This window comes from Passer domesticus, chromosome 10 (assembly GCF_036417665.1).
Source record: "Passer domesticus isolate bPasDom1 chromosome 10, bPasDom1.hap1, whole genome shotgun sequence".
Classification (NCBI taxonomy): Eukaryota; Metazoa; Chordata; class Aves; order Passeriformes; family Passeridae; genus Passer; species Passer domesticus.
The window spans coordinates 42,133,025-42,156,172 of NC_087483.1; the positions used below are offsets into that span (position 1 = coordinate 42,133,025).

Consider the following 23,148-nt stretch of genomic DNA (forward strand, 5'->3'; position numbering starts at 1 on the left):
AATAATCCCTGAGAGAGGCCACAGCGTGGAGGGACAGAGTGCCACCAGCCCAGGGCCATGCCCACCAAACCCTGCAGCACAAAGAACACACAACAGCACGTGGAAGGTTTCAGTAATCTGATTTTTAACATTATTTCTGGAGCCAATTGGAGAGACAAAGCTGACATCAGGTGACAGAGCACAAGCCCTCAGAGCACTCTGGGGGGACAAACTGAACAGACACAACAGGTCCCCAGCTGACACCAAAGGAAATGGATCTCACAGTGACATTTAACACCCATGAAACAAAGATACCACGTGGGAAGTCTCATTAGAAAGTCGCCCGGGTTCCTATGTTAAGGGTTTGTATGAAAAAGCAGGAGTTCTCCACCCTGAATTCCTGATAGAAAACAGCAGGTAGAAACCTAAGGTAGAAATCTGGAGTTAGAGAAATCCTTTGGCAGCATGTTCAGTTACAATCAGGCCTCAAAAATAAATATGATCATGTTTAGAAGTATGAAGAGAAACACCAACCCCCTCTAAATACACTGGTTTAATAATAATTAAATTATTTTACACTATCTACAAGTTGCATATCACAGAGTTAGGAGTAGAAGAGGTGACAGAAGGACAAATCCTGCTTTTATAAAAAAGTTCAGGCATGTGTGGAGATGAGTAGAAAATCTCAGACAAATGAGTATGTACATTATTTATACTTAACAATTAACATCATCAAATCACATCTGGCTGGCTCAATTGAAGATTTCTCTTGGCCCAAAGCTCAGAATCCAAAAAAACCACCAATTTAAATATCCCAACAAACATGGAGAATTTATAGCAATAAGAGCAAGGTTTAGTTTTACCCCAAACCAACTTGGAACAAAGTAAACTCTGACAAACAAAAGCTCCAAACAATAAGAATTTGGAACAGCAGCATTGAAATAAAATTCATTTCCTCAAAAGACACAAGGAACAAGTAATCAAAACACTTCAGTATTGCCACGTGTGTTATTTGTACTGAGCTACTTCCAGGGGAAGGATCAAGACAAATTAAAGTCATTTCCAAAGGAAGGACAAAATCCTCCTTCCAATTGCACACATTTAAATAAAAAGTCATTTAAAGAGCACTTTTTGCATGAGCACGAGGCTGCAAATATAAGGTCAAGATAGCAAATAATTAAATAAAAGGGAAAATAAGTGGAGGAGGTGCTGAGTGAAGGATGGGTTTTGTCACTCAGCAGCCTGGGAGTTCCAATCTGGGATGAAGTTTATACATCAAAAATGCTTATTTAGACATCTGGGAGCTTCCTGCATTTAATGGAGATGTTTTCATCAGTAATTTGCTTTCATTATTTTCCCAAACCAAGGATTATCACTCAGCAGAGGTGGTTAAAAGCAGGATAAATGTGACCATGCTCCAGTGAGCAGGTAAATAGAGGATGAAATGATTTTTTTTTTTCCAGCAGCTGAAACAAGAGAAAGAAATCCCACATTCCCAAAGGATAATCCAGCTCATCTGCTCCCTTGGACAAAGCCCACCCTTTAAAAAGTGCATCAGGGAAGAAACTCTTGGATTTCTTTTCTCCCCAGCTGCCACTCGTGGCCAGCTCCAAGGCAATCCCTCCTCCAGGGAAAGGCTCAGGATTTCCTGTGCACAGGAGCCCAATCCCACCCTCAAATCCCCCTTTCCCAGGGGTGCAGGAGCTCCTCTGGGCTCAGGGCTGCTTTAGACATGGGCACAGTGGCAGAGGAGGGAAATCCAAGAGAGGCAGAAGCCCCATGTCCCATCAGGACAGTTCCTGTTCCACTCAGCTCCCCCTGCAAAGGGAACAGATCCTCAGAGGTGCAGCAGCTTCAAGCGTCCTCCAGCCCCTCCTTTCCCACAAGGAATTCCAATGCTCCTTCATTTCTACACCCAGCCACAAAGGAAAACTGCAGAGAGATGCTGTGAGTGCCTGGCTCAGCACCTTGGATCCACCTGGAGCATGCCCTGCCTGCTCTTCCCAAGGAGCCTCGTGCTGGCAGTGCCACCTCTGCCAAGCCACCGGGGAATTGGAGGAAAACTGGTTTTCCTCAAGAAAAAACACAGCAATTCTCTGTTTTCTCCAAAACACAGAGGCAGCACTGTTAAACCCCTCTTTTCCTCCTATTTCCACAGGGATGTGGTCCTGAGTGGCAGAGCTTCCTCTTCCAGCTGGAGCCAGGGACCCCTCGGGTTGCGCGGCGCGTCCTTCAGGAAGGGGACTCCAAAGCGCAGAGGTTCCCTAAAGCCACTGGGACAGAAGGATTACAGAAGACACCAGAAGGGGCAAAGCAACAGCATCTCAGCATCCTCAAGCTTCCAGAAACACATTGAAAAGAGAATTATTTTGGGACAATCTTTCAAAGATTCACAAGTGGCGTTTCCTGAAAGCGCAGGGAAAGAGAAAAAAAAAGGGACTCGGAGGAATGGGGAATTATTTTAAACCATCCCCTAATCTAGTTCAGGATGCAAAAATGCAAATAACCATCAGAGCTGGTGCCTATTTTTACTCTGCACCACCCTAACGCAGCGAGTTGGGTTATTTGAGAGGAAGCTGGACTTTGATATCCAAGGCAGGGACTCCCAAAGAGCGCCGGCGCGGAACTCCTCCGTCCCGGCTCTTCACAGCAGAGGCTGCTGATGGAAATTCGGCTGCTGCTGGAGCAGGGAATGAGCAGGAAGCGCCACGGGATAACCTGGTCCTTGGTTGCTCTGGAATGCTGCCACGTCCACGGCCACGCCCATCTGGTGCTGGGGGAAGGCGGCGGTGCCGGTGACACCGGGGACGCTCGGGAAGGGCTGCGGCAGCGCGGGGTCGGGGCCGGGGCTGCGGGGACACAACACCAACCACGCTCACAGGGCCGGCTCACCCACCACGGCACCCCCGACAAGCTGCCAGCCTCCGAAATATGGACATGCCACCAAGCTGCCAGCCTCCAAAATGTGGACATGCCACCAAATCGGTCATTTTGGAAGGAGTTTCATGCTTTGCCGGCTGCAGAAATAACGTTTTTTACACGCACACTCGCAATTTAAATCAGCTCTGGCCTTGCACTTTCCCTCCTGTTACTCCTCCATGTTAATAAACAGAGTTTCCCAGGAATTCCATACTTTTCATGCCTCTAATGTGGCTGGTTTTTATGGTTTTTGCAGGAAAAGTGTTTTCACCTTCAAAATTCTTTCAGCAGCTCAATAATTCTACTACATTACTTTTATTCTTACTTTTTAACTTACTCTTGCTTTTTAACTTACTCTTTAACTTACTCCTACTATTTAATTTTCAATCTTTGGTACAGGGTACTTAAAGCAGAGGTCAGAGGTTCCTTTTCCACCTTCCTCTCTTAAAACCTTCCTGGGAAACCTCCTCGTGCAGGATCAGTTTTACCCAGAATAATGCTCTCATTGCTGCCTGGTTTAGTAAAATTGGTATTTTCCTCTCAAAAACGACATGTCACTGAATGTAAATGCCACAAGAACATGCAAAGTGGCAAAATCCCCCCCCAGGAAGAAGCACTTGCTGGATCCATACCTTAGGTAAGCAGCTGGAGGTGGCTGAGTGGCTGCAGAGCTGATGCTCTGGGGCAGGGACCTCACCTGGCCCACCTGCTCCGGGGGCAGGCTGTACCCTGGGGACATGGACACGCCCTGCATCATGTAATTCCCACTGGGAGGCTGCACAGGATACGACTGCAAATCAAATCAAAGCCAGGAGAGTTGGTGCCGAGCACACTTGGGAGTGAACCCACCAGAATATTCTACAGCTGGAAGCAAAACCTGCAGTTTCTGCCAGTTCTGGTTTAAATAATGCAAGATTCCCTCCAAATTCAGGTGGCACGAGCTGGAGCTGCTGGTGGGGGTTGGATTTGGGATAAACAGGTTTGTCCCAAATAAAGCCCAGCATTATCCTGCATTTCTAGGCACCAGGAAACAGCAAACTCAGTTGCCTTTTGGCTTAAATTACTTTGTAACCTCCAAATATAATGAATTTTCCATCGTTACTGGAGTTAAGGACACGGAATTACTTTTAACTGACATATTTTCAGATCTAGCGGTTGCTATGGCAACTATTCTTTTCCCACTGAACAATTAACATGAAAGTAAAATTCACTTCAAGTAAAAACCCTCATTCTGTGCTTTTTGAAATTCTCTCCTTCCCCTCCATGTTTATTCCTTAAGCCATCATTAGGGACGGTGTAAAACAGTTTGGAGCACAAATACAACATGTTTAGAACTGATACAAAATGTTCATTTTTCTAAGGGCAAAAGGAGCTAAAAGCAGAGTGTTTCTATATTTAGCAAAAAATACACTTGGGATTAATACACTGATATTCCAGTTCCCTCCCATCCCCACTATTAGATAAGAAGGGAACATTTTACTTGGAGATTGACATGACTCACAGCAAGAATATCCACCAGGCTGCTGCAACACCCAATCCCAACTGCAAGAAATGAATTATGGAAGGGATCTTTTGGAATTTTCAACAGTGGCCAAGCAAAACCTTCTGTTCTAGTGCATAAATCCCAATTTCTTGCACAGGCAGTGTCAGATTGCTCGTGGGCTCCCTTTGGATTTTGCTGTGATTTTTTTAAACCAGGGATAAGTAGCAGGGAAATTCCAGATCCCAGGGAACTTCCAGAGCCCAGGGATACTGACCTGCACAGAGACTCCAGAGGAGGTGGGTGGGAATTGTGCAGGGTGCTGGAGTTTGGAGTAGGCTGAGTACATGGGGCTCTCGTTCATCAGTTTGTTGTAGAGCTCCAGAGCTTCCAGAACCTTCACGTTCAGCTCGGATAACTCGGAATGTTTCCTGTTCCAAAACAAATGGAGAGGGCACTGAGCTGCTGGGACACCTCAGATGGGGAGGAAAGATCAGTGCGGCATGAAATATGCAAGAAAAATAAGCCCCTGAAAGGTAAAAGGTCATTTTTAACCCCTTAATATCGAAAAGTTGCTGTTGTGTGACTGGAAGGAAGATCCAAGAGCTGCACAAGCACTGCTGGCACCAAACCAGCAATTCCCAGGTGGAATTCCCTGCTCTTTTCACCCTCAAACATCCCCAGGAGTCACAGAACCATGCAATGGTTTGGGATGGAAGGGACCTTGCAAGATTTCATTCCAGCCTTCTGCCAGGGGCACCTCCCACTGTCCCAGGCTGCTCCAGCCTGGCCTTGGGCACTGCCAGGGATCCAGGGCAGCCCCAGCTGCTCTGGCAATCCCAGCCCAGCCAGGAATTCCCAATTCCCAATGTCCCACCCATCCCTGCCCTCTGGCAGGGGGAGCCATTCCCTGGCTCCTGTCCCTCCATCCTTGTCCCCAGTCCCTCTCCATTTTCCTGATCAGCTCCTTCAGGCAGCCAAACCTGAGGAGGGAGAGGTGAGGAAAACATGGAATAAGCACAACAGACTGAAAATTCCAACCTCTGAACAGGCTGGAGGAGGCTACAGTCACAAAATGCCAAAAAAAAGCATCCATGACCTGCGCAGGGAATTTTGGGAGAGCAACAACCAAATCTCAGTGCACACACTCAGAACTTGGTATAACAGCATTAAGAAATAAAGGTAATGTTGTTAAATTTTTCTTGCAAGGTTTTCTAGCTCAGGAGATCAAAGTACCAAAAAAACATCATTAAACCTGCCCAGTCTGAAGGAAATCAGTGAATAAATTGTGCTCACCTATCTATCTCTTCTAGTTTTTCATCTATCATTGGACCCATCTGCTGGCAGATATCTGTGAAGACAAAGTGTTGAGGCAGTTGATGTCTTGCACAATTAAATATTTAAATGCAGCCAAAAATATTGTATCCAACTACAGTAAAATTAATTTCTTATTTATTTCAGGGTTGGGATTGGTAGATGGATCTTGCAAAGCTCAGGCATTTTACAGAGCTGGGAATTATGCAAATGACTCTGCTAAACGTGGAGCTGGCTTGGAACTATTAAAAAAATTCAAATTATCCCCAGAGCCCCACACTCCCACGGTGAAATAAGTGTTCTCCAGCACTGTTAGTACAGAGCACAGCTCCCCTAAGCTTAAAATAAACACAAAGAACTCCCAGCTCAATCCACAAAAGGTAATTGTGAGAAGAAGTCATAAAAAAGAGCTCATTTAGTGCTGCAAGTACCTTCTGAGTTGAGAAGATCTGGAGAATCAAGCTTTAAATCCGTGGGATCTATGCTCTGAAGTACCTGCAGTGTTTTATCCATCTTGTCCTGAAAGGGGAAGCCAAGATGAAGAACTCAGATTTCTCAGCCATGCCAAGATTGGTTTAATATTCAAACAAAAGTTCTTTACAGACAAAGAATCATCTGCCAACATTCAGCACTGAAAGAATGTAAAAGCCCAGCAATATTTTATTTTAAAGTGGCTTCATACCTCATCAATATAAACTGGCTCAGGTTCTGCTTTCTTAATTTCTTCTGCATTGTCCTCAGGAACAGAGATTTTATCCACAGCTGTGGAAGAACAGAGATGAGTTTCTTTTCCCTCTGTTGCTGTGATAACTTCAAACAAACATTTGCTCCTTGTTATTTTTCTGTGTGAAAAGACACTGTGACATTTGAAATGGCAATTTGCTGGATTTGTAAATATGTTGCTGACAAGGAATTACGGTGAATCAAACCAAATTTCTGTCACAGAAAATGGTAATAACTTAAAAGAGAAAGAGGCAGAAATTAAAGGGAGTTATGGTGTGATCTGTGCTTGATTGTTTGAAACAAGGGCAGGATGTCTCTCAATTCTTTCCTGGGGCTGCTAGAGGAAATTATTTTGCTGCTGGGCTAATTAGGATTGCAGCACAAAGCTGCCTTTGTGAAATGATCCATCCATCACTGCAGCAGGTAACTCACCTGCCTCGGGCTCCACAGACAAGTCAGAGGTGACGAAATTGGATGGGAACAGCCCCACTCCTCTGTGGTTCTCCCCCTTCCACCAGTTGGCATCACTGGGGAAATAAAGAAGGGTTACAGAGCTCAGGGAGGAAGAGACAGGGACACATTTGGGGTTTTTACTGAAAACCTGAGGTTCAGAGACTTATTTGGTGGTTTTTTTACCAAACCCCTGTGTTATCTAAAAGAAAACTTGCAGGGATTAGCACAAAGCCAAACAGGAGCTGAGGCACAGGGGAGGGAAGGGAGGAAGAGGAGTCAGGGGATCACTGAAAATTGAACACAATCCATCAAATCTTTATATTGATTACTTGCCAGCCCTTTAAAGCTGTATCTATCCCTAGAGGTGTTAGCAACAATCATTATTTTAGCTATTTTTAATCAGTTTTATTCTTGGCAAATCTGATTCTTGCTAGCCAGAGGTTTAACAGCTGCTGGAAGCAGATGGAATGTGATGCCAGTGCATTTTCTTATGTCAGACAACCAACTAAGATTTATCTTCAAAACTACAAATTGGATCAAATACTCAAGGTTCTCCCTGCACTAAAAAAGATTTGAAGCCAGAAACTAGGAATTTGGAAAGAGAAAAGGAAGAGAATGGGATGTAAGGGAGAGCAGAGTGACAATTACATTTCTGTGGGGGGAAAAAAGCATCAGAGGAAAAATGTGCTACCCTGAGAAAACAAGAGTGGTGGAACAAAGTCAGCTCCACGTGAGTGTATTGTACCTGTCATCCAAAACAAAAATAATTTCTCCACTTTTAAAGGTGAGCTCATTGTCCTCGACAGCTTCAAAGTCATACAGAGCTCGCACCTTCCGCAGGCTCTGGGGGTTTTGTGCCATTTCTGCAGGTGGGTACAAGGATTTGGTCTCCATTTGCTGCTGCTTCTGCTCTTGCAAAGACAATTCAATAGCTGCAGGAGGGGCACAGAGAAGAGAACAGGTTTGAGGGGTTCAGCCCTGGAGACAAAGCAGTTTGATTTGCTGAATTAACCAAAAGAGGATTTATTGCTGTATTTAAACAAGGTCTGTGTCTGCTTCTCTAGTACTGGGAGATAACATTTAAAATGCTGTGGGGTGGGGAGGAATGTGTCTTACCCCAAATCCCCATGGATGAGGGGAACACCTGGAATGCCACATTCCCAACCCACTGTGGCATTGATTTCAGTTCTGTGCAGCAGGAAAGAGCCCAAATTCCAATTTCCCTGCTTTTTAACCAAACCTCTGGAGTCCCACCCAGGGCTGAGACAGCAACTCACCTTTGGCTATATCCTCATCCTCTTTGGATTTACTGGATGAGGAGCCATTCTTAGCAGCACTGGAGGAAGCCTGCAAAGGTGGGAACAACACAGGGACAAATGACAATGACATCTCCATAACCTGGTATTTTTAAAAATTAGCACTGACTTGTTCCTGATCAGGTGGATTATGGAATCCAGGTGATCTACTAGAAATAAAAACCACTCTTCAGGCTTGTTTCTGTTTTCAGCAGGGAAAAAAAGTAAAATAAATACTGAGATTCAATTGAAATAACTGATTTTATTGACATAATTATTTTGGTCATATTTATTACAGTGAGACCACTCATTGAAATGATTCTTTCCACTTTTATCCTCCCTTCAAGAGAGAAGATGCTCCAGTTGGGAGCTGCTGACTTAAATCCTACAATTCTCCCCAGCAGCACAGTGAAATCATTCCTGGAGTTTTCATTCCCACCAGGAACTGGAATTGGGTGCCAGTGCTCAACTCTTCCATGCTGCTGCCATATGTTTTACACATAGATCAGATTTAGAAGTGAAAACATCTTTGTGGAGGAAGGAGGGATTGTAAGTTAAAAAACTCACAGCATTTGTAAAAGTTAAAAAACTCTGTGTTTCATATAGAGGGAAGTAAATTTTGTGTGAGGGAATTGTAAAAGAAATTGTCATTTTAATTTTCAGGACTGAATAATGTGGAAATATTTAGAAGTATCAATAATAGAAGTCAGGAAAAAACACCTGGCATCACATCTGCTGTCACATTGGGCACCACAAACCACCAGAAGTGAAAAATAAACCACTCCAAACTCAGGACAACTCCTGGGACAAACAGGAAAAGGGGATTTGGGAAAGGACACCAGAGCTTGGGACCCATCACTGTCCCCCAGCAGCTCTCACCTGGGACCCTGCTGCAGGGAAGGTGACCCCTTCTTCCTTCAGGGATTTGATGGTTGCAGATATTAAACTACATTGTGGGTCTTTCTGGAATTCTTCTGACCACTCCACCATGAGGGTTTTCAGCTTCTCACTCACTTTTGGGTGAGCCTGGAAGACAAAATTGGATAAAAAAGGATGTTTGAGCCTCAAAATGAACAGAAGGAGCTGTTAGCAAAATTGTTACCAAACCCATTTTACTATAAATACGCTTAATTATTAATAATTGTGTAGACTGAGAAGATTTGGGGAGCAGAGTGTAGAATATCTGACCTTTTATACCCTGATCTGGTATTCCAGAGAACATGCTGAGCTCCTGGAGCACTAGTTCTGGAGAAATTCAGCCTGCCTACCACACTTATCCCAAATTTCTGCCTCTCTGTGTTACTCACCCCCCATTTAACCTCAATTTTCTCTTCATTCCTTCTCAAGTGTGTTGTTTTCCACTTCCCAACCACATCAACTGGTCTGATATAAACCACTGTCTTTCCCTCCAAGAACTCCTCCAAGTAATCTTTCCCTACAAGAACTCCTCCAAGAAATCTTTCCCTACAAGAACTCCTCCAAGAAATCTTTCCCTACAAGAACTCCTCCAAGAAATCTTTCTCTACATGAAATCCTCCAAAAAATCTCTCCCTACAAGAACTCCTCCAAGAAATCTTCCCCTACAAGAACTCCTCCAAGAAATCCTCCAAAAAATCTTTCCCTACAAGAACTCCTCCAAGCAATCTTTCCCTCCAATCCACCATTTCTGGATTTCTTTCCCTGCAGCTTCTCCTCAGATGCCAGGACAGCTTTGTCCCAGCTGAGAGACCCTCACAAAACCCTGGTCTGTGTCTCCTTGAACAGCTTCTCCCACAAAGAGGAATTATCCATAGGGACAATCCACAGGGACAGTTTCTATTCCCAAACTGGAGCTGAGCTGCAGGGACAGCCTGACAAAGGAAGATGATTTGTTTGGAGTGGGGGCAAACCAAGATCAGTTCATGCCCTGCCTGGAATTCCTGTGGCTCCCCCAGATCCTGGCACTGGGACAAGATTCCCACCCCAAGGAACCAGATCCCACTGAGGGCTGTGAGCCCAGCACGGGCTGAGCAGGGTCTGGGCTCCAACCTGCCCTTGCTGGGCTCAGGAGCAGCACAAGGACATTTGTCACACTTGGCTGAACTCATTTTCCCTCAGAGAAGAGGGAAAAATCCCAATTTTATTCACTATTCCTGCAAGGGGGCCAGGGCTGGGGTAAAGGGTCAGTATTTCCCAAAAGCACAGAAACTGTGCTGCAGAACCCCTCCCTGGGGGGATCCCAGGATCCCTGCCCCTCCCTGGGGGGGATCCCAGGGTCCTGCCCCTCCCTGGGGGGATCCCAGGGTCCCTGCCCCTCCCTGGGGGGGATCCCAGGGTCCCTGCCCCTCCCTGGGGGGGATCCCAGGGCTCCTGCCCCTCCCTGGGGGGGATCCCAGGATCCCTGCCCCTCCCTGGGGGGGATCCCAGGGCTCCTGCCCCTCCCTGGGGGGGATCCCAGGGTCCCTGCCCCTCCCTGGGGGGGATCCCAGGGTCCTGCCCCTCCCTGGGGGGGATCCCAGGGTCCTGCCCCTCCCTGGGGGGGATCCCAGGGTCCTGCCCCTCCCTGGGGGGATCCCAGGGTCCCTGCCCCTCCCTGGGGGGATCCCAGGGTCCCTGCCCCTCCCTGGGGGGGATCCCAGGGTCCTGCCCCTCCCTGGGGGGGATCCCAGGGTCCTGCCCCTCCCTGGGGGGGATCCCAGGGTCCTGCCCCTCCCTGGGGGGGATCCCAGGGTCCTGCCCCTCCCTGGGGGGGATCCCAGAGTCCCTGCCCCTCCCTGGGGGGGATCCCAGGGTCCTGCCCCTCCCTGGGGGGGATCCCAGGGTCCTGCCCCTCCCTGGGGGGATCCCAGGGTCCCTGCCCCTCCCTGGGGGGGATCCCAGGGTCCTGCCCCTCCCTGGGGGGGATCCCAGGGTCCTGCCCCTCCCTGGGGGGGATCCCAGGGTCCCTGCCCCTCCCTGGGGGGGATCCCAGGATCCTGCCCCTCCCTGGGGGGATCCCAGGGTCCCTGCCCCTCCCTGGGGGGGATCCCAGGCTCCTGCCCCTCCCTGGGAGCTGAAGGTCAGTGTGAGCCCCAGGATGGACCCTGGCTAATGGGAACACAGGCAGCACTTGCAGACCTATTTTCCCACAAAAGCCAGAAACACAAGAGCTGTGAACTCATTTTGCTTCCCAGCAATTTTTATTACTTTCCTTAATTGCTTTGCTCAGCCTCTGATGATTGCAGGGATCTGAAAACTCCTTTTTAACCCATTAACCAGTTTTGTCTCCAACTGGAGCAGTAATTAGGGAAAAGCTGTTCCTGCTCACTCCACTCCTCACAGGCAGATTGAGATCCCAGCAGCTGCTTGGCCCCAACCATTTCAGTCTCCTTTTCCTGGTTACTTCCTCATTCAACATTCCCAGAATCTCTCAAAAGGATTGTCTGTAACTTCCTCCTTTTCCTTGTACAAATGGCATTTCACTTCCTCATAATTTTCCCTTTCACTTCAGCCCAGGAATTTCCTTCAAGCCTAATAAAAAATCTCCTCAAGAAAAGCTGCACTGATCATGATCAAATTAATGGAGCTTAGGAACACAGATTTTAATTAAAACTGCTCATGTAATTTTGTGAAAGTGTGAAGGATTATCAGCTGCCAGCTCTTTAACAGATTCTTTTTTCAGAGTAAAAATGACACAAATTTCAGTGAAAACACAGCACCAAAACTAGAAAACGTGCATTAACTACAACATTAATTTGAAAAATATTATTACCAAAATAATCTTCCCCCAGGATTGCAGGTTCTAAAACAATTACCTTGTTTATTATAGCTCGAGCTTCAGTGGCAAAATCCCTGGAACACACTTCCAAGTGGAATATTTTCCCACAGTTTGACACACAGGCTCCTAAAAGCTGACAGCAGAAAGACAATTGGGAAAATGCAGGGGGGGAAAAGTGCAAATAAAATCAAATAAGAAAAAGTGCAAATAAAAAAAAGGCAAGTAATTCAAAATAAGGGAAAAAATGCAAATTTTAAAAAAGAGTGCAAATAATCCAAAACAGAGTAAAAAGGTGCAAATAATCCAAAATTTAAAAAGTGAAAATAAAGAAGAGTGAAAATAATACAAAATAAAGGAAAAAAAGTGCAAATAAGAGTTCAAATAATCCAAAATAAGGGGGAAAAGTGCAAATTAAAAAAGAATGTAAATAATCCAAAATAAGGGAAGAAAAGTTCAAATAAAGAGTGCAAATAATCCAAAATAAAAGGTAAATCCAGTACAGTCTCTGAATTACTGAGGTTAATCCAGACATTAATCAATTGATTAGTAAATATTTAATTGCTGCATTCCATGTGGTTTTTGGGGGGAATTTGGGAATTTACTCACTGTGAGAGCTTGCAAAGCCACGTGGGGAACTTTGTGATTCATTCTCTTCATGATGGCTTTAAGGCAATCCTTGGCTCTGCAAAGGAGCAAGAAATTCAGGATAAATGGGAGTGGCAGGAGCTGTGCAAGGAATGAGCCCAAATCCCCACCAGAAATGACAAAAATGTCATCAAACCTGAGCTTTCTGAGCAAAAATGGCACCAAAGCTGAGCTTTCTGAGCAAAAATGGCACCAAACCTGAGCTTTCTGAGCAAAAATGGCACCAAACCTGAGCTTTCTGAGCAAAAATGGCACCAAACCTGAGCTTTCTGAGCAAAAATGGCACCAAATCTGAGGTTAATGAACAAAAATCACCAAAGCTGAACTTACTGAACAAAAATGTCACCAAAGCTGAGGTTAATGAACAAAAATCACCAAAGCTGAAATTATTGTACAAAAATGTCACCAAAGCTGAGCCTACTGAACAAAAAAATCACCAAAGCTGAAATTATTGTACAAAAATGTCACCAAAGCTGAGCTTTTTGAGCAAAAATGCCACTAAAGCTGAGCTTAATGAACAAAAATGTCACCAAAGCTGAGCCTATTGAATGAAAATGTCACCAAATCTGAGCCTGCTGAACAAAAATGGCACCAAAACTGAGCTTAATGAACAAAAATGTCCCCAAACCAGAACCTATTGAGCACAAATGTCACCAAAGCTGAGCCGAATGAATGAAAATGTCACCAAGCCTGAGGCCTTCAGGGCTGGGCAGAGATTCACCCCTGACCAGTCTGCTGTCCCCAGCTGGGTGTTGGATTGGCAGAAATTCCCTTTTTCCCCTGGCATTCCACATCCATTCCCCAAACCTGCTGCCAGGCCAGGAAGGGAAGCAGTTGCATGGTTTGGGCCAGACAATGAAGGAAATGTCCCCAGAAAAGAGAGGATTCAGTAAATGGGTGTTTTAGTGGAGTTAATTCCCAGCTCTTGGATCCCCTTTCCCACAGCCTGAGGACACAAAGGTTTTCATAATTTGTTTCAGCACAATCTGAGGTGAGTGGAGAATAATAAATGGCATTTTAAATGCTTCTGCTGAGGGGTTTCCACACTTTAAATGAGCATTAATGGCTGGCAGGAGCTCAGGCACATCAAAGGCTTCATTAACACTGATATTTGGAACATTTAAAAACATGAAATCCTTAAAAAAAAAAAGCTGATGCAGCACTTAAAAAATAGCATCACTGCCAGATCCTTGAGCTGCTGGATTAGCAAAGCACAGAAAAGCCTCTGTGCCAGAAAAATACACTTTTAGTCCCAATATTTTCATCTCATTTCATGTACAAACCATGCAACAAAGGCAACTCAGTTATTTTAAGTTGTATTTTTATTTAGGGTAGGCCACAATCTTCATTATTTTCAAGGGCAGAAGGGAAGAGAATGACACAAAATTGAATTAAAATAGTCCCGCAGTAGTGGCATTTAAAATCCAGAATTTTGGATTTTATTTTCTACACAAATACATATTTTTAGATTTAATTATGCATTTTATATACTTCTATTTCTGCATAGGTAATTAAAAAAAAAATTACAACATCTCTTCCTCCAAAACCAGATTTAAATCTACAAAAGTCTTGTGGCACTAAAACATTTGATTTTTAATAAAGGACTCAAAGGATTTTTTATTTTCTTTCAGGGCTAAAGATTCCCAGACTGAACAGATTTGCTGTTATTCCTTGTGGCAGGTAATGAATTAAAACCAAACCAAAACAACCCAAAAACCCCCAATTTTAATGGTAAACAGAACTGCTAAAATTCTGAATTACTTAAGAATTCTGCCTATGCACTAATTGAGGACGAATTCCAAATGTAAAAGATGTTATCACTCAAAAATTCAGCAAATATTTTTGGCCACTGCAGAATCACTGAAATTCCATTTATGTTCCACTCAGGCTGAACTGATTCCAAGGAATTTGTGCTCTGATCCCCATTTTTTCCCTTTTCTCTCCCATTTTTCCCAACAACCAAGCACAGACAAATACCCTAAGAAGCCCCAGGTCCTGGCCAGGTGTTTTTCTGCACAGAAATGATTTCACTCTCTCCCCCTGGCACAGCCACTTCCCCACATTGATGCCAGATCATTAAACGTGAATAACTCGGGCGTGCTGTGCAAAACTCCAGGAAAAGCCTGGAATGTGCTCAGCCCACACAGACTGCTCTGCTCCAAACCCTCCTGGAATGTTTCTTCCCAAGGATTTCCAAGGCAGCTCCATGGATTTGGGAGGGTGGGCATGTTGAGCTGTGCTCTCTGGGCTCCCAGCAGCACAGAATTCCCAGCTTACCCATTGGGAGTGCTTCCAACCTTGTCACAAATATCCATGATAAGCCCCCAGTCCTCACTGGTGTTGTATTCATTTGTAGCTTTTTCTGGAAAGAAAAAGAAAATTTATTAATGATTTATTTCTTCGGTTCACATTCTATCAATAGAATGCATCCCTAATTAATATTTCATGGAATGATTTGGGTTGGAAGGGAACTTAAAGCTCATCTTGTCCCACTCATTCCATAGATTAATTAATAAGGCCTAATGGTGTTTATTTGTGCTTTTAAGTTTTTATTAGCCACATTATTTCAATCTCATATAAATACTGCAGTTCAAGTTAATGAACAGCAAATTAAATATTTTATTGCATTTGCTGCTTCAAGATTAAGTTTCAACCAACTAAACTCAATTTCATTTTGGTTGCTCAGCAGAAAGATTTCCACAAAGGGAACACAAACACAGCACCCACCAATGCCCCAGATCCCTTTTCCTACAGATGGAAAAAAGTGGAAATTCAGAATTTTGGCCATAATTTATCCTCACAAACTGGAATATTTACTTGAAGGAAGTAAGTAATATTTTGAAACCACCGACCTTCTTCAAAACTAACCCCAAAAATGACAGAATTGATTCATTTTCTTTCATGTGCATCAATATTTTATGGTATGAACAACAAAGTCATGGATAGTGTAGAAAATAAATGAGTGCCTACAATTTTAAATACTTAAAAAAAAAAAAAAAAAAAAAAAGGAAAATCAAGCCAAAGCAGCCTCTGGAAGCTGCAGATACCCTGGATACACAATCCCAAAGGAGTGAAGAGATTCCCAAGGATATCCTGAAGTACTTCCCAAGGATCCACTGAAATTTCCCTGAGCCCTGAGTGGAAATCACACCAGCTTTTCCTGCCATGGCAGAAATAATCCCAACCCTCCCATGGCAACAGGGAAGTTTGATGATCACAGGCTTCAGCGGGAAATTTTCACCTCAGAATGATGGAATTATTTTGGGTGGAAAAGGTCATGGAGCCCAGCTGTGCCCATCCCCACCCTGTCCCCAGCCCAGAGCCCCGAGTGCCACCTCCAGGAATTCCTGGGACACCTCCAGGGATGGGCACTGCAACCCTCCCTGGGCAGTTCCTGTCCCTGAGCCCCTTTCCATGGGGAAATTCCTGCTGTGCCCACCCTGAGCTGCCCTGGGCCAGCCTGAGGCCATTCCCTCGCTGATTTTTAGGATGAGGGTTGCCCACATGAGGGGGTTTGGATGGCTGGAAAACCCTCGGGATGCCCCAGGAGCAGAGGACAAGGAGGGTTCTCAGCCCAGGCCCAGGGCACTGCAGAAGCCCAGCCAGGTATTTCCACTGCAAACCTGGCATTCCTTGCTCACAACATTCGGGACTTCACCGCTGGCCTGGGCTGGAAAACGCTTTCCATGAAGGAATTTCCCCAAAATCCCCCCTGAGCTCCCAAGGCCGTTCCCTCTGCTCCTGTCCCTGTTCCCTGGGATGATCCCAAACCCCCTGGCAGGAGCTGGGCAGAGCCACAGGGTCTCCCTGAGCTCCTTTTCTCCCGGCGATCCCTCACCCCACCCCGTCCCCATCCCAAAACAAGCTCAGCCCTTCCCAGCTCCCAGGCCTGTCCCTGAGGCAGCACATTCCCACAGGAGCCAAGTGCCCCCCCTGCACCCCCCTGTCCTGGGGGCAGCTGTGGGATCCCAGCCTGTCCTTCCCAAACTCTCAGGGATCTGGAAGTTCCCCCCCTGCCTGACAAACTGAGCAGCAGCTGCTGTTCTCCCTCCCTAAATTCAGGAACAATTCTGAAGGATAACTCCCTCACAGATGCTGAGACAGAGCAGAAACAGATGTGGGAGGATGCATTTTCCAGGATTCTTTCAGCACAGAGGGAACCTCTGTAACCTTTAAAAACATGGAATGACTTGTCCTCTGCAGCCCTCCAATTAAGGAAGGAACATTGGACCTGAGCTGGCTTTTACAGAAATAGTGATAAAAGCAAAATGTGCTGCTTGGGGTGCTTTGATAAAAAATTCCAAGGGCAAGGAATGGCTTTTCCCTGGGCGAGCTCCCAGAGCTGCTGCGTGGTTCCAGGGAATGCTGCCAGCCCAGGAGAGGGGAGAGCACCCACAGGAGCAGCTGGGAAGGGGCTGGGAATTGTTTGCTGCTCCCACTGCCAAAAGGAGAAATGCCTGGAGAGCTCTGCCCCAAGGCACTGCCACAGCCCTTCCAGGAAAGGAGCTGGAAACTGAGGGAAGGGAAAAGGAGCTGAGGGAAAGCAGGAAAGGAGCTTTGCACGGAGGGAAAACTGTCAGATCATCCCTGTGACACACACCAGCCAAAGCCTGAATGTCCTGGGGTCCCTCACTGGGAGGCACCTGAATCCCAGCCCATCCATGTCCCAGCCATGGCAGGGACACCTTCCCCATCCCAGGCTGCTCCAGCCTGGCCTTGGGCACTGCCAGGGATCCAGGGCAGCCCCAGCTGCTCTGGCAATCCCAGCCCAGGCAGGAATTCCCAGTTCCCAATGTCCCACCCAGCCCTGCCCTCTGGCAGTGGGAGCCATTCCCTGGCTCCTGTCCCTCCATCCTTGTCCCCAGTCCCTCTGCAGCTCTCCTGGAGCCCCTGCAGGCCCTGCCAGGGGCTCTGAGCTCTGCCTGGAGCCTTCCCTTCTCCAGGGGAACATTCCCAGCTCTGCCAGCCTTTCCAGTCCCCTAGCCAGCTCCACTGCATTATTTCTTTTCTGTTTTTTCACAAAAAGGGATGGGGAATACACTGAAATCAGACCAAAAAATGAGGGAATAACCCACTCTGAACCAGGCAAGGAGTGGGAAAGCTCCAAGCCTCCCTGTTCCCACCTTTCCCAAGCCCAGCTCCTCAGCCTGGGCTGGGGCAGCTCCACCTCAGGACCTCCAAACTTCCAAAACAATTTGTTATTTCAGCCCTGAATTCCCTTGGGACAGGCTTGCCAAGTAAATCTGGGTTAAAAAAACAGAAATATACTAAAATACAACATTGTTTCTCGACCTGTGTCACTTTCTATGCAAGAAGCAGAAAATGAACACTGATTAACATTAAAAAACTCACTGCTCAGGCACTTCCAGCTCAGAAGGTTTCTGAGCTAAACCAGTGCTTGTTGATATTTTAGTCACTGTCTAAAACAGTCACTAAAACCAGAATCTTCTTGGTCACTTTGCCCATGAAGTGAAATCAACCCTTGTCTGCACAAAAATAAAGCATGGAAGAACTTTTCACAGTGGCAAGTGAATATAAAAGTGCTGCTTTCCAGCAGATACAGCAGGAAGATGTGGATCAAAGGCAGAGATTTAATCCACACCCCTTCCCTTGCAGAACCTAATTAGAGAATTCCAGCTTGGATTTAATGAGAGATCACAGCCAGGATGAACCTGCAGTCACAAGGCAGCCCCACCTGTAATGATCCCTACTCATGGTTCTATTGTATCCCAAAAAATTGTATTTAAACAGGTCATTAAAATAAATTTTGCTATATAAATCTAGTTTAATGAAAGGCCTTTTCAGAATGCTGGGTTTTTTTGTTTGAAAAGTGAGTGTTTTGTTTCATTGAGGCAAATAATCTGAAAAGGAAATAATTTCATTTGTCTGTCAGAAAAAAACCTAGAAAAACTGGAAAGATTTGAGAGGGATTAACAGCTGATATTCCGGAACCTGGAAACAGCAAGATGAAAGTGAACAACTCTTAATTTATGTATAATGTATCAATTATATTAAATTATAAATTTGTGTTTACTATATAAAATCTATTTCACAATGTAAAGAAAACTAGTAACAGTGAGGCTGTGGTATATTAAAAAATAATCAAGGCAGGATAGGGGAGCAGAGCAAAAATAATCTCAAAAAAATGAAAAATAAATGTTTTAAAAACGTAGGCTTAGAATTTAGGCATTTTAAGCAGTCAGATCAAAGACTGGAAAATATTGTCCCTGCAGTCCAAGAAGAAAAGAAACACCCAAGCAAGAGAAAAAAAGTCTAATTAGCTTTTCTTCAAATGTTAATATTTGCAAGATTTTAGATTAAACGTTGAAGAAAATAATTATTATGGACTGAGAAATGAAAGGGACATTAAATAAATACATAATGCTAATAATGGGAATAATGTCAATAATTTCAATGATGCCAATAATGATAAAATAGCAGAAGAATAAGAGAAAAATAAATTATAGAAAAATAAAAAAGGGAATAAGACATAAGGGAAATAAATGTAAGGCCTTTAGGGCTGGATTAGGAGGGCAAAGGAACAGAATGGAAAAGATTCTCCTGGAAAAGACTCTCCTAGAAAGTTCAGCAGCTGGGAGCAGGAGGAGAAGGAGGAGGAGGCTGAGTTCTGGCACAGGAGGACAGAGTCAAGGAAAACAAACATCCCAGGGAAGGATGCTGCTCCAGGGTGAGGGCTGAGGAGGAGGAAGGACAGAGCTGGGAGAACAGGGAGCGCGCGTGGGCTCTGAGCAGAGCCACACAGGAAATGTCAAGGCTCCAAATTTTTGGAGGTTGCTGCCCAGCCAAAGCAGCCACACCCCCCTTGGGTTGCAGAGGGTTATCCCGAGGGGTGCAGCTGTGTCCAGGCACATTCCAAGGCTCTGCTCAGCTCGGGGGGCTTGGAGCCACGGCAGCCAAGGCAGCTCTGGCAAAAAATAATAGTACTGGGAAAAAATAATAATAGAGATAAATACCAGAAAAATAAATACTAGAAAAATAAAAAAGGAAATAAAACCTAAGGGAAAATGGAAGCCCTTTAGGGCTGGGTTGGGTAGGAAAAGGAGCATTCCAAAAAAGAGTAGAGGCAGCTGGATGTGCCTCACTGCTTCAGCCAACAAAAGGCTCCAAAATTCCAAACTCAGCACCTCCCCAGAGCATCCACACGTGATAATCTAACATCGTCCATGGTCTAATTTACAACAGAGTAGTAATTTATTTAAAGCTTCTAATGACAACGTTTTCCTGGCAAGGAACTCTAAGATTGAGCCACAATAATTCAAGTTCCTATTCTGTTGTACATGCTACATTTTAATAAGTGATAATAATAGATTATAACTAATTAATATTAAAATATTAAAGAAAAATTACTCAGAATAAAGTTTGAGAAACTGGAAGCAAACAGAGTCCCAGTTTTGAAGCTCTGCAGCCTGGGAGTCATTGAGGTTTGTTAAAGAATCCTGGAGAGTTCAAAAAAAATCCACCTGAACAAATAAATCAGTTTGAGCCACGTGAAACGTGAGCGTGGTCAAACAGCAAACAGGGAACTGAAATCAGAAGCAAAACAATAAATAAAATAAGAAACCAGCTCAACTCATACTGCAAACAAACCAGAGACTGTGTGGCAACAAGAGCACTCAATCTCTTCCCTTTTAGCCAGGACAAAAATCCCAGGAATGCCGAATTCTTCTCTTTCCTAGAATCCCAACAAGGAAGCTGAGCCCCTGTCTCCCTTGTTTCCCTGCTTTTTTCAGGGCTGCCACTCAGAACGGGCGTTGTGTAACAGAGAAGTGACACTGAGCACGAGTTTAGGGAAGCACAAGTCAGGGCAGGACACACAACAAAACAAGTGAGTCACCGTCTTCACCCCGAGCCCGGCAGGTTTTGTAATCACTGAATCACAGAACGTCCTGAGCTGGAGGAGATCCACAAGGACCATGCAGTGCAGCTCCTGGCCCTGCACAGCCACCCCACACCCCCGTGTGCCCCGGGTGGAATCCTCAATACAAGGAGGAACAGCAGCAGATCTTCCAGCAGCCACAACTCCCTGCAAACCCAGGGGGCACAGAGACACCTCAGCCAGCTGCAAAAGCTGGGAAACTCCAGCAGCCAGAGCAAAACGGACACAAACCATTCCCTGATGCTGCTGAGGGAAAGGGAGAGAGGCACCCAGGGATCCTTTCCCTGCCAGAGCCCCCAGCCCCGCCAGGATGTGCCAGGAGCAGCCAGGGACCTGAGCCCAGCATGGCCACGGGAGCAATCCCAGGATTATTTTGGGTGGAAAACCCTCCCAGCCCGTGGAGTCCCAGCTGTGCTGATCCCCAGCCCAGAGCCCCGAGTGCCACCTCCAGGAATTCCTGGGACACCTCCAGGGATAGGCACTGCAACCCTCCCTGGGCAGTTCCAATCCCTGAGCCCCTTTCCATGGGGAAATTCCTGCTGTGCCCACCCTGAGCTGCCCTGGGCCAGCCTGAGGCCGTTCCCTCTGCTCCTGTCCCTGTTCCCTGGAGCAGAGCCCGACCCCCGGCTGTGCCCTCCTGGCAGGGAATTCCAGAGAGGGAAAAGATCCCTGGGGATCCTCCTGTGCTCCAGGCTGAGCCCCTTCCCGGCTCCCTCAGGGATTCTGCAGCCCCTTCCCGGCTCCCTCAGGGATTCCCCAGCCCCTTCCCGGCTCCCTCAGGGATTCTGCAGCCCCTTCCCGGCTCCCTCAGGGATTCCCCAGCCCCTCAGGGTCCCTCAGCGCTGTCCCCAGCCCCGGAGGTGCCCAGCAGTGCCAGCTCAGGCTCGGGCACTGCCCGGGGCTGTGTCACACCGGGGCTGGCACACTCACCGGCCTCTTGCCCCCCCGGCACCCCCGGGCCCGTGTCCAGCCGCCGGCACCAGCTCCCCCCAGAGCCCTTTCCAGCTTCCCGGACATTCCCAGCCCGGAGCCCGGGCCGGGCTCGCTGTGACCGGGAGCGGCGCCGGCCGCACGCCTCAGGCGAGCCCTCAGCACCCGATCCTGCTCGGGATCACCCCAGACCCCGACGGGACCGCGCCCCAAGCGACCCCCGGGGAGAGGAACGGGACAAAGACCAGGAGGAAGAGGAGGAGGCAGGGGCCAGGAGGCCGGCGCGGGGCCCCGCCGCTCACCCACGTCCTGCTCGAAGGGGTTGGCGGCGAAGAGCGGCATCTCGGCCCGCGGAGCTGCCGCCGCCGCCGCCCCGCTCCGCCCGACCCGGCCAACGCCGCCGCCCCGCCCGCCCCGCGCCCGGGCTGCCCCGCCGCGCCCGCCCGCCCCGCGCGGCCGCCACCGCGGCCGCAGCGCCGCGCACCGCCGGGATAAGGGACGGGGAGGGGTAACGGCGGAGCCGCCCTGAGGGACGGGGGGAAAGCGGGGCGGGCGGCGGCCCCGGGAGCGCGGCGGCGGCGGCAGGCGCCGCTCGGGCAGCCCCGCGGCGCGGGGGCCTCGGAGGGGCGGAGCTGGCGGTGGCGCTGCGGGCGCCCGTGACGTCGCGACGGCGCCGTGACGTCATGCGCCGCCATGTCGCGGCGGTGGCTGAGGGGTCGGGCCGCGCTTCGGGCCGTCCCTGGGTGTGCTTTAATTAACAGGAATTAAAGCTGTGCGAGGGCACAGAGTGAGGGGGAGTGCGGCTGAGCGCAGCTGTGGCTGAGGGGGTGGTGGGCGGGCGATTCCTCTTGACGTCTCAAGAGCAGGAGTTTAAAGAAACCAAATGAAAACAGTGAAGCGTTGGAAATGCTGAACAATTTTCCCAGAGAAGGGGGCTGTGAGGCGGGGCCCTGCCTGATTGTTGTCAAACGTGGAATACGTAAAGCTTTTCTTCAGGAAGGATGTTCTTTGATGTTTTGTAGGTTCCAGTTAGAATCAGCAAGAAGGAGCGGGTGAGGCAGAGCAGCAGCGAGCTCCCAGTGATCCGCAGGGGCCGGGAACAGAAATTCCTCCTGGGTGGAAGACTCAGGGCTTGCCACCTTCCGTGATGTCACTTGTAAGTGAGGCTGACAGCGTTCAGGAGGAAGGATTTCCCCTGGCAGTGGATCCAGGGAATGCGGGATTCCCATTCAGGATTTCCGGTGCAGGGGATCCAGGGAATGCGGGATTCCCGTTCAGGATTTCCCGTGCAGGGGATCCAGGGAATGCGGGATTCCCGTTCAGGATTTCCCGTGCAGGGGATCCAGGGAATGCAGGATTCCCGTTCAGGATTTCCCGTTCAGGGGATCCAGGGAATGCGGGATTCCCGTTCAGGATTTCCCCGTGCAGGGGATCCAGGGAATGCAGGATTCCCGTTCAGGATTTCCCCTGGCAGTGGATCCTGGGAATGCGGGATTCCCGTTCAGGATTTCCCGTGCAGGGGATCCAGGGAATGCGGGATTCCCGTTCAGGATTTCCCGTGCAGGGGATCCAGGGAATGCAGGATTCCCGTTCAGGATTTCCCCGTGCAGGGGATCCAGGGAATGCAGGATTCCCGTTCAGGATTTCCCCGTGCAGGGGATCCAGGGAATGCAGGATTCCCGTTCAGGATTTCCCGTGCAGGGGATCCAGGGAATGCGGGATTCCCATTCAGGATTTCCCGTGCAGGGGATCCAGGGAATGCAGGATTCCCGTTCAG

The 23,148-nt window shown here is 47.6% G+C and overlaps 1 protein-coding gene across 2 annotated transcripts; it reads right to left on the minus strand.

The window, feature by feature from the left end:
* Positions 1-102: 102 nt before the first annotated feature.
* STAM2 (signal transducing adaptor molecule 2) lies at positions 103-21,818 on the minus strand. 2 transcript variants are annotated; one of them, XM_064435343.1, is made up of 14 exons: positions 21,674-21,818; positions 14,822-14,906; positions 12,506-12,581; positions 11,937-12,032; positions 9,043-9,189; positions 8,146-8,215; positions 7,614-7,800; positions 6,848-6,942; positions 6,375-6,454; positions 6,124-6,211; positions 5,675-5,729; positions 4,656-4,809; positions 3,531-3,688; positions 103-2,828 (listed from the first exon to the last, which is right to left on the minus strand). In XM_064435343.1, exons 1-14 carry the CDS (start codon positions 21,711-21,713, stop codon positions 2,624-2,626), a joined length of 1,536 nt encoding a protein of 511 aa, XP_064291413.1. In that variant the 5' UTR covers positions 21,714-21,818; the 3' UTR covers positions 103-2,623. The 2 variants fall into 2 exon arrangements, with proteins under 2 accessions (XP_064291413.1, XP_064291414.1); XM_064435344.1 differs by lacking the exons at positions 103-2,828; positions 21,674-21,818 and adding an exon at positions 2,951-2,996.
* Positions 21,819-23,148: the final 1,330 nt, after the last annotated feature.

What these genes read in the sequence shown, in the direction of transcription:
- STAM2 (XM_064435343.1), bottom strand. Translation starts at nt 21,713, where the DNA reads ATGCCGCTCTTCGCCGCCAACCCCTTCGAGCAGGACGTGG. An exon ending in CTCGAGCTATAATAAACAAG is followed by an intron (nt 9,190 to 11,936) that starts GTAATTGTTTTA and finishes TTTGTCTTCCAG; the next exon opens with GCTCACCCAAAAGTGAGTGA. An exon ending in GGATGAGGATATAGCCAAAG is followed by an intron (nt 7,801 to 8,145) that starts GTGAGTTGCTGT and finishes CCCCTCCTGCAG; the next exon opens with CTATTGAATTGTCTTTGCAA.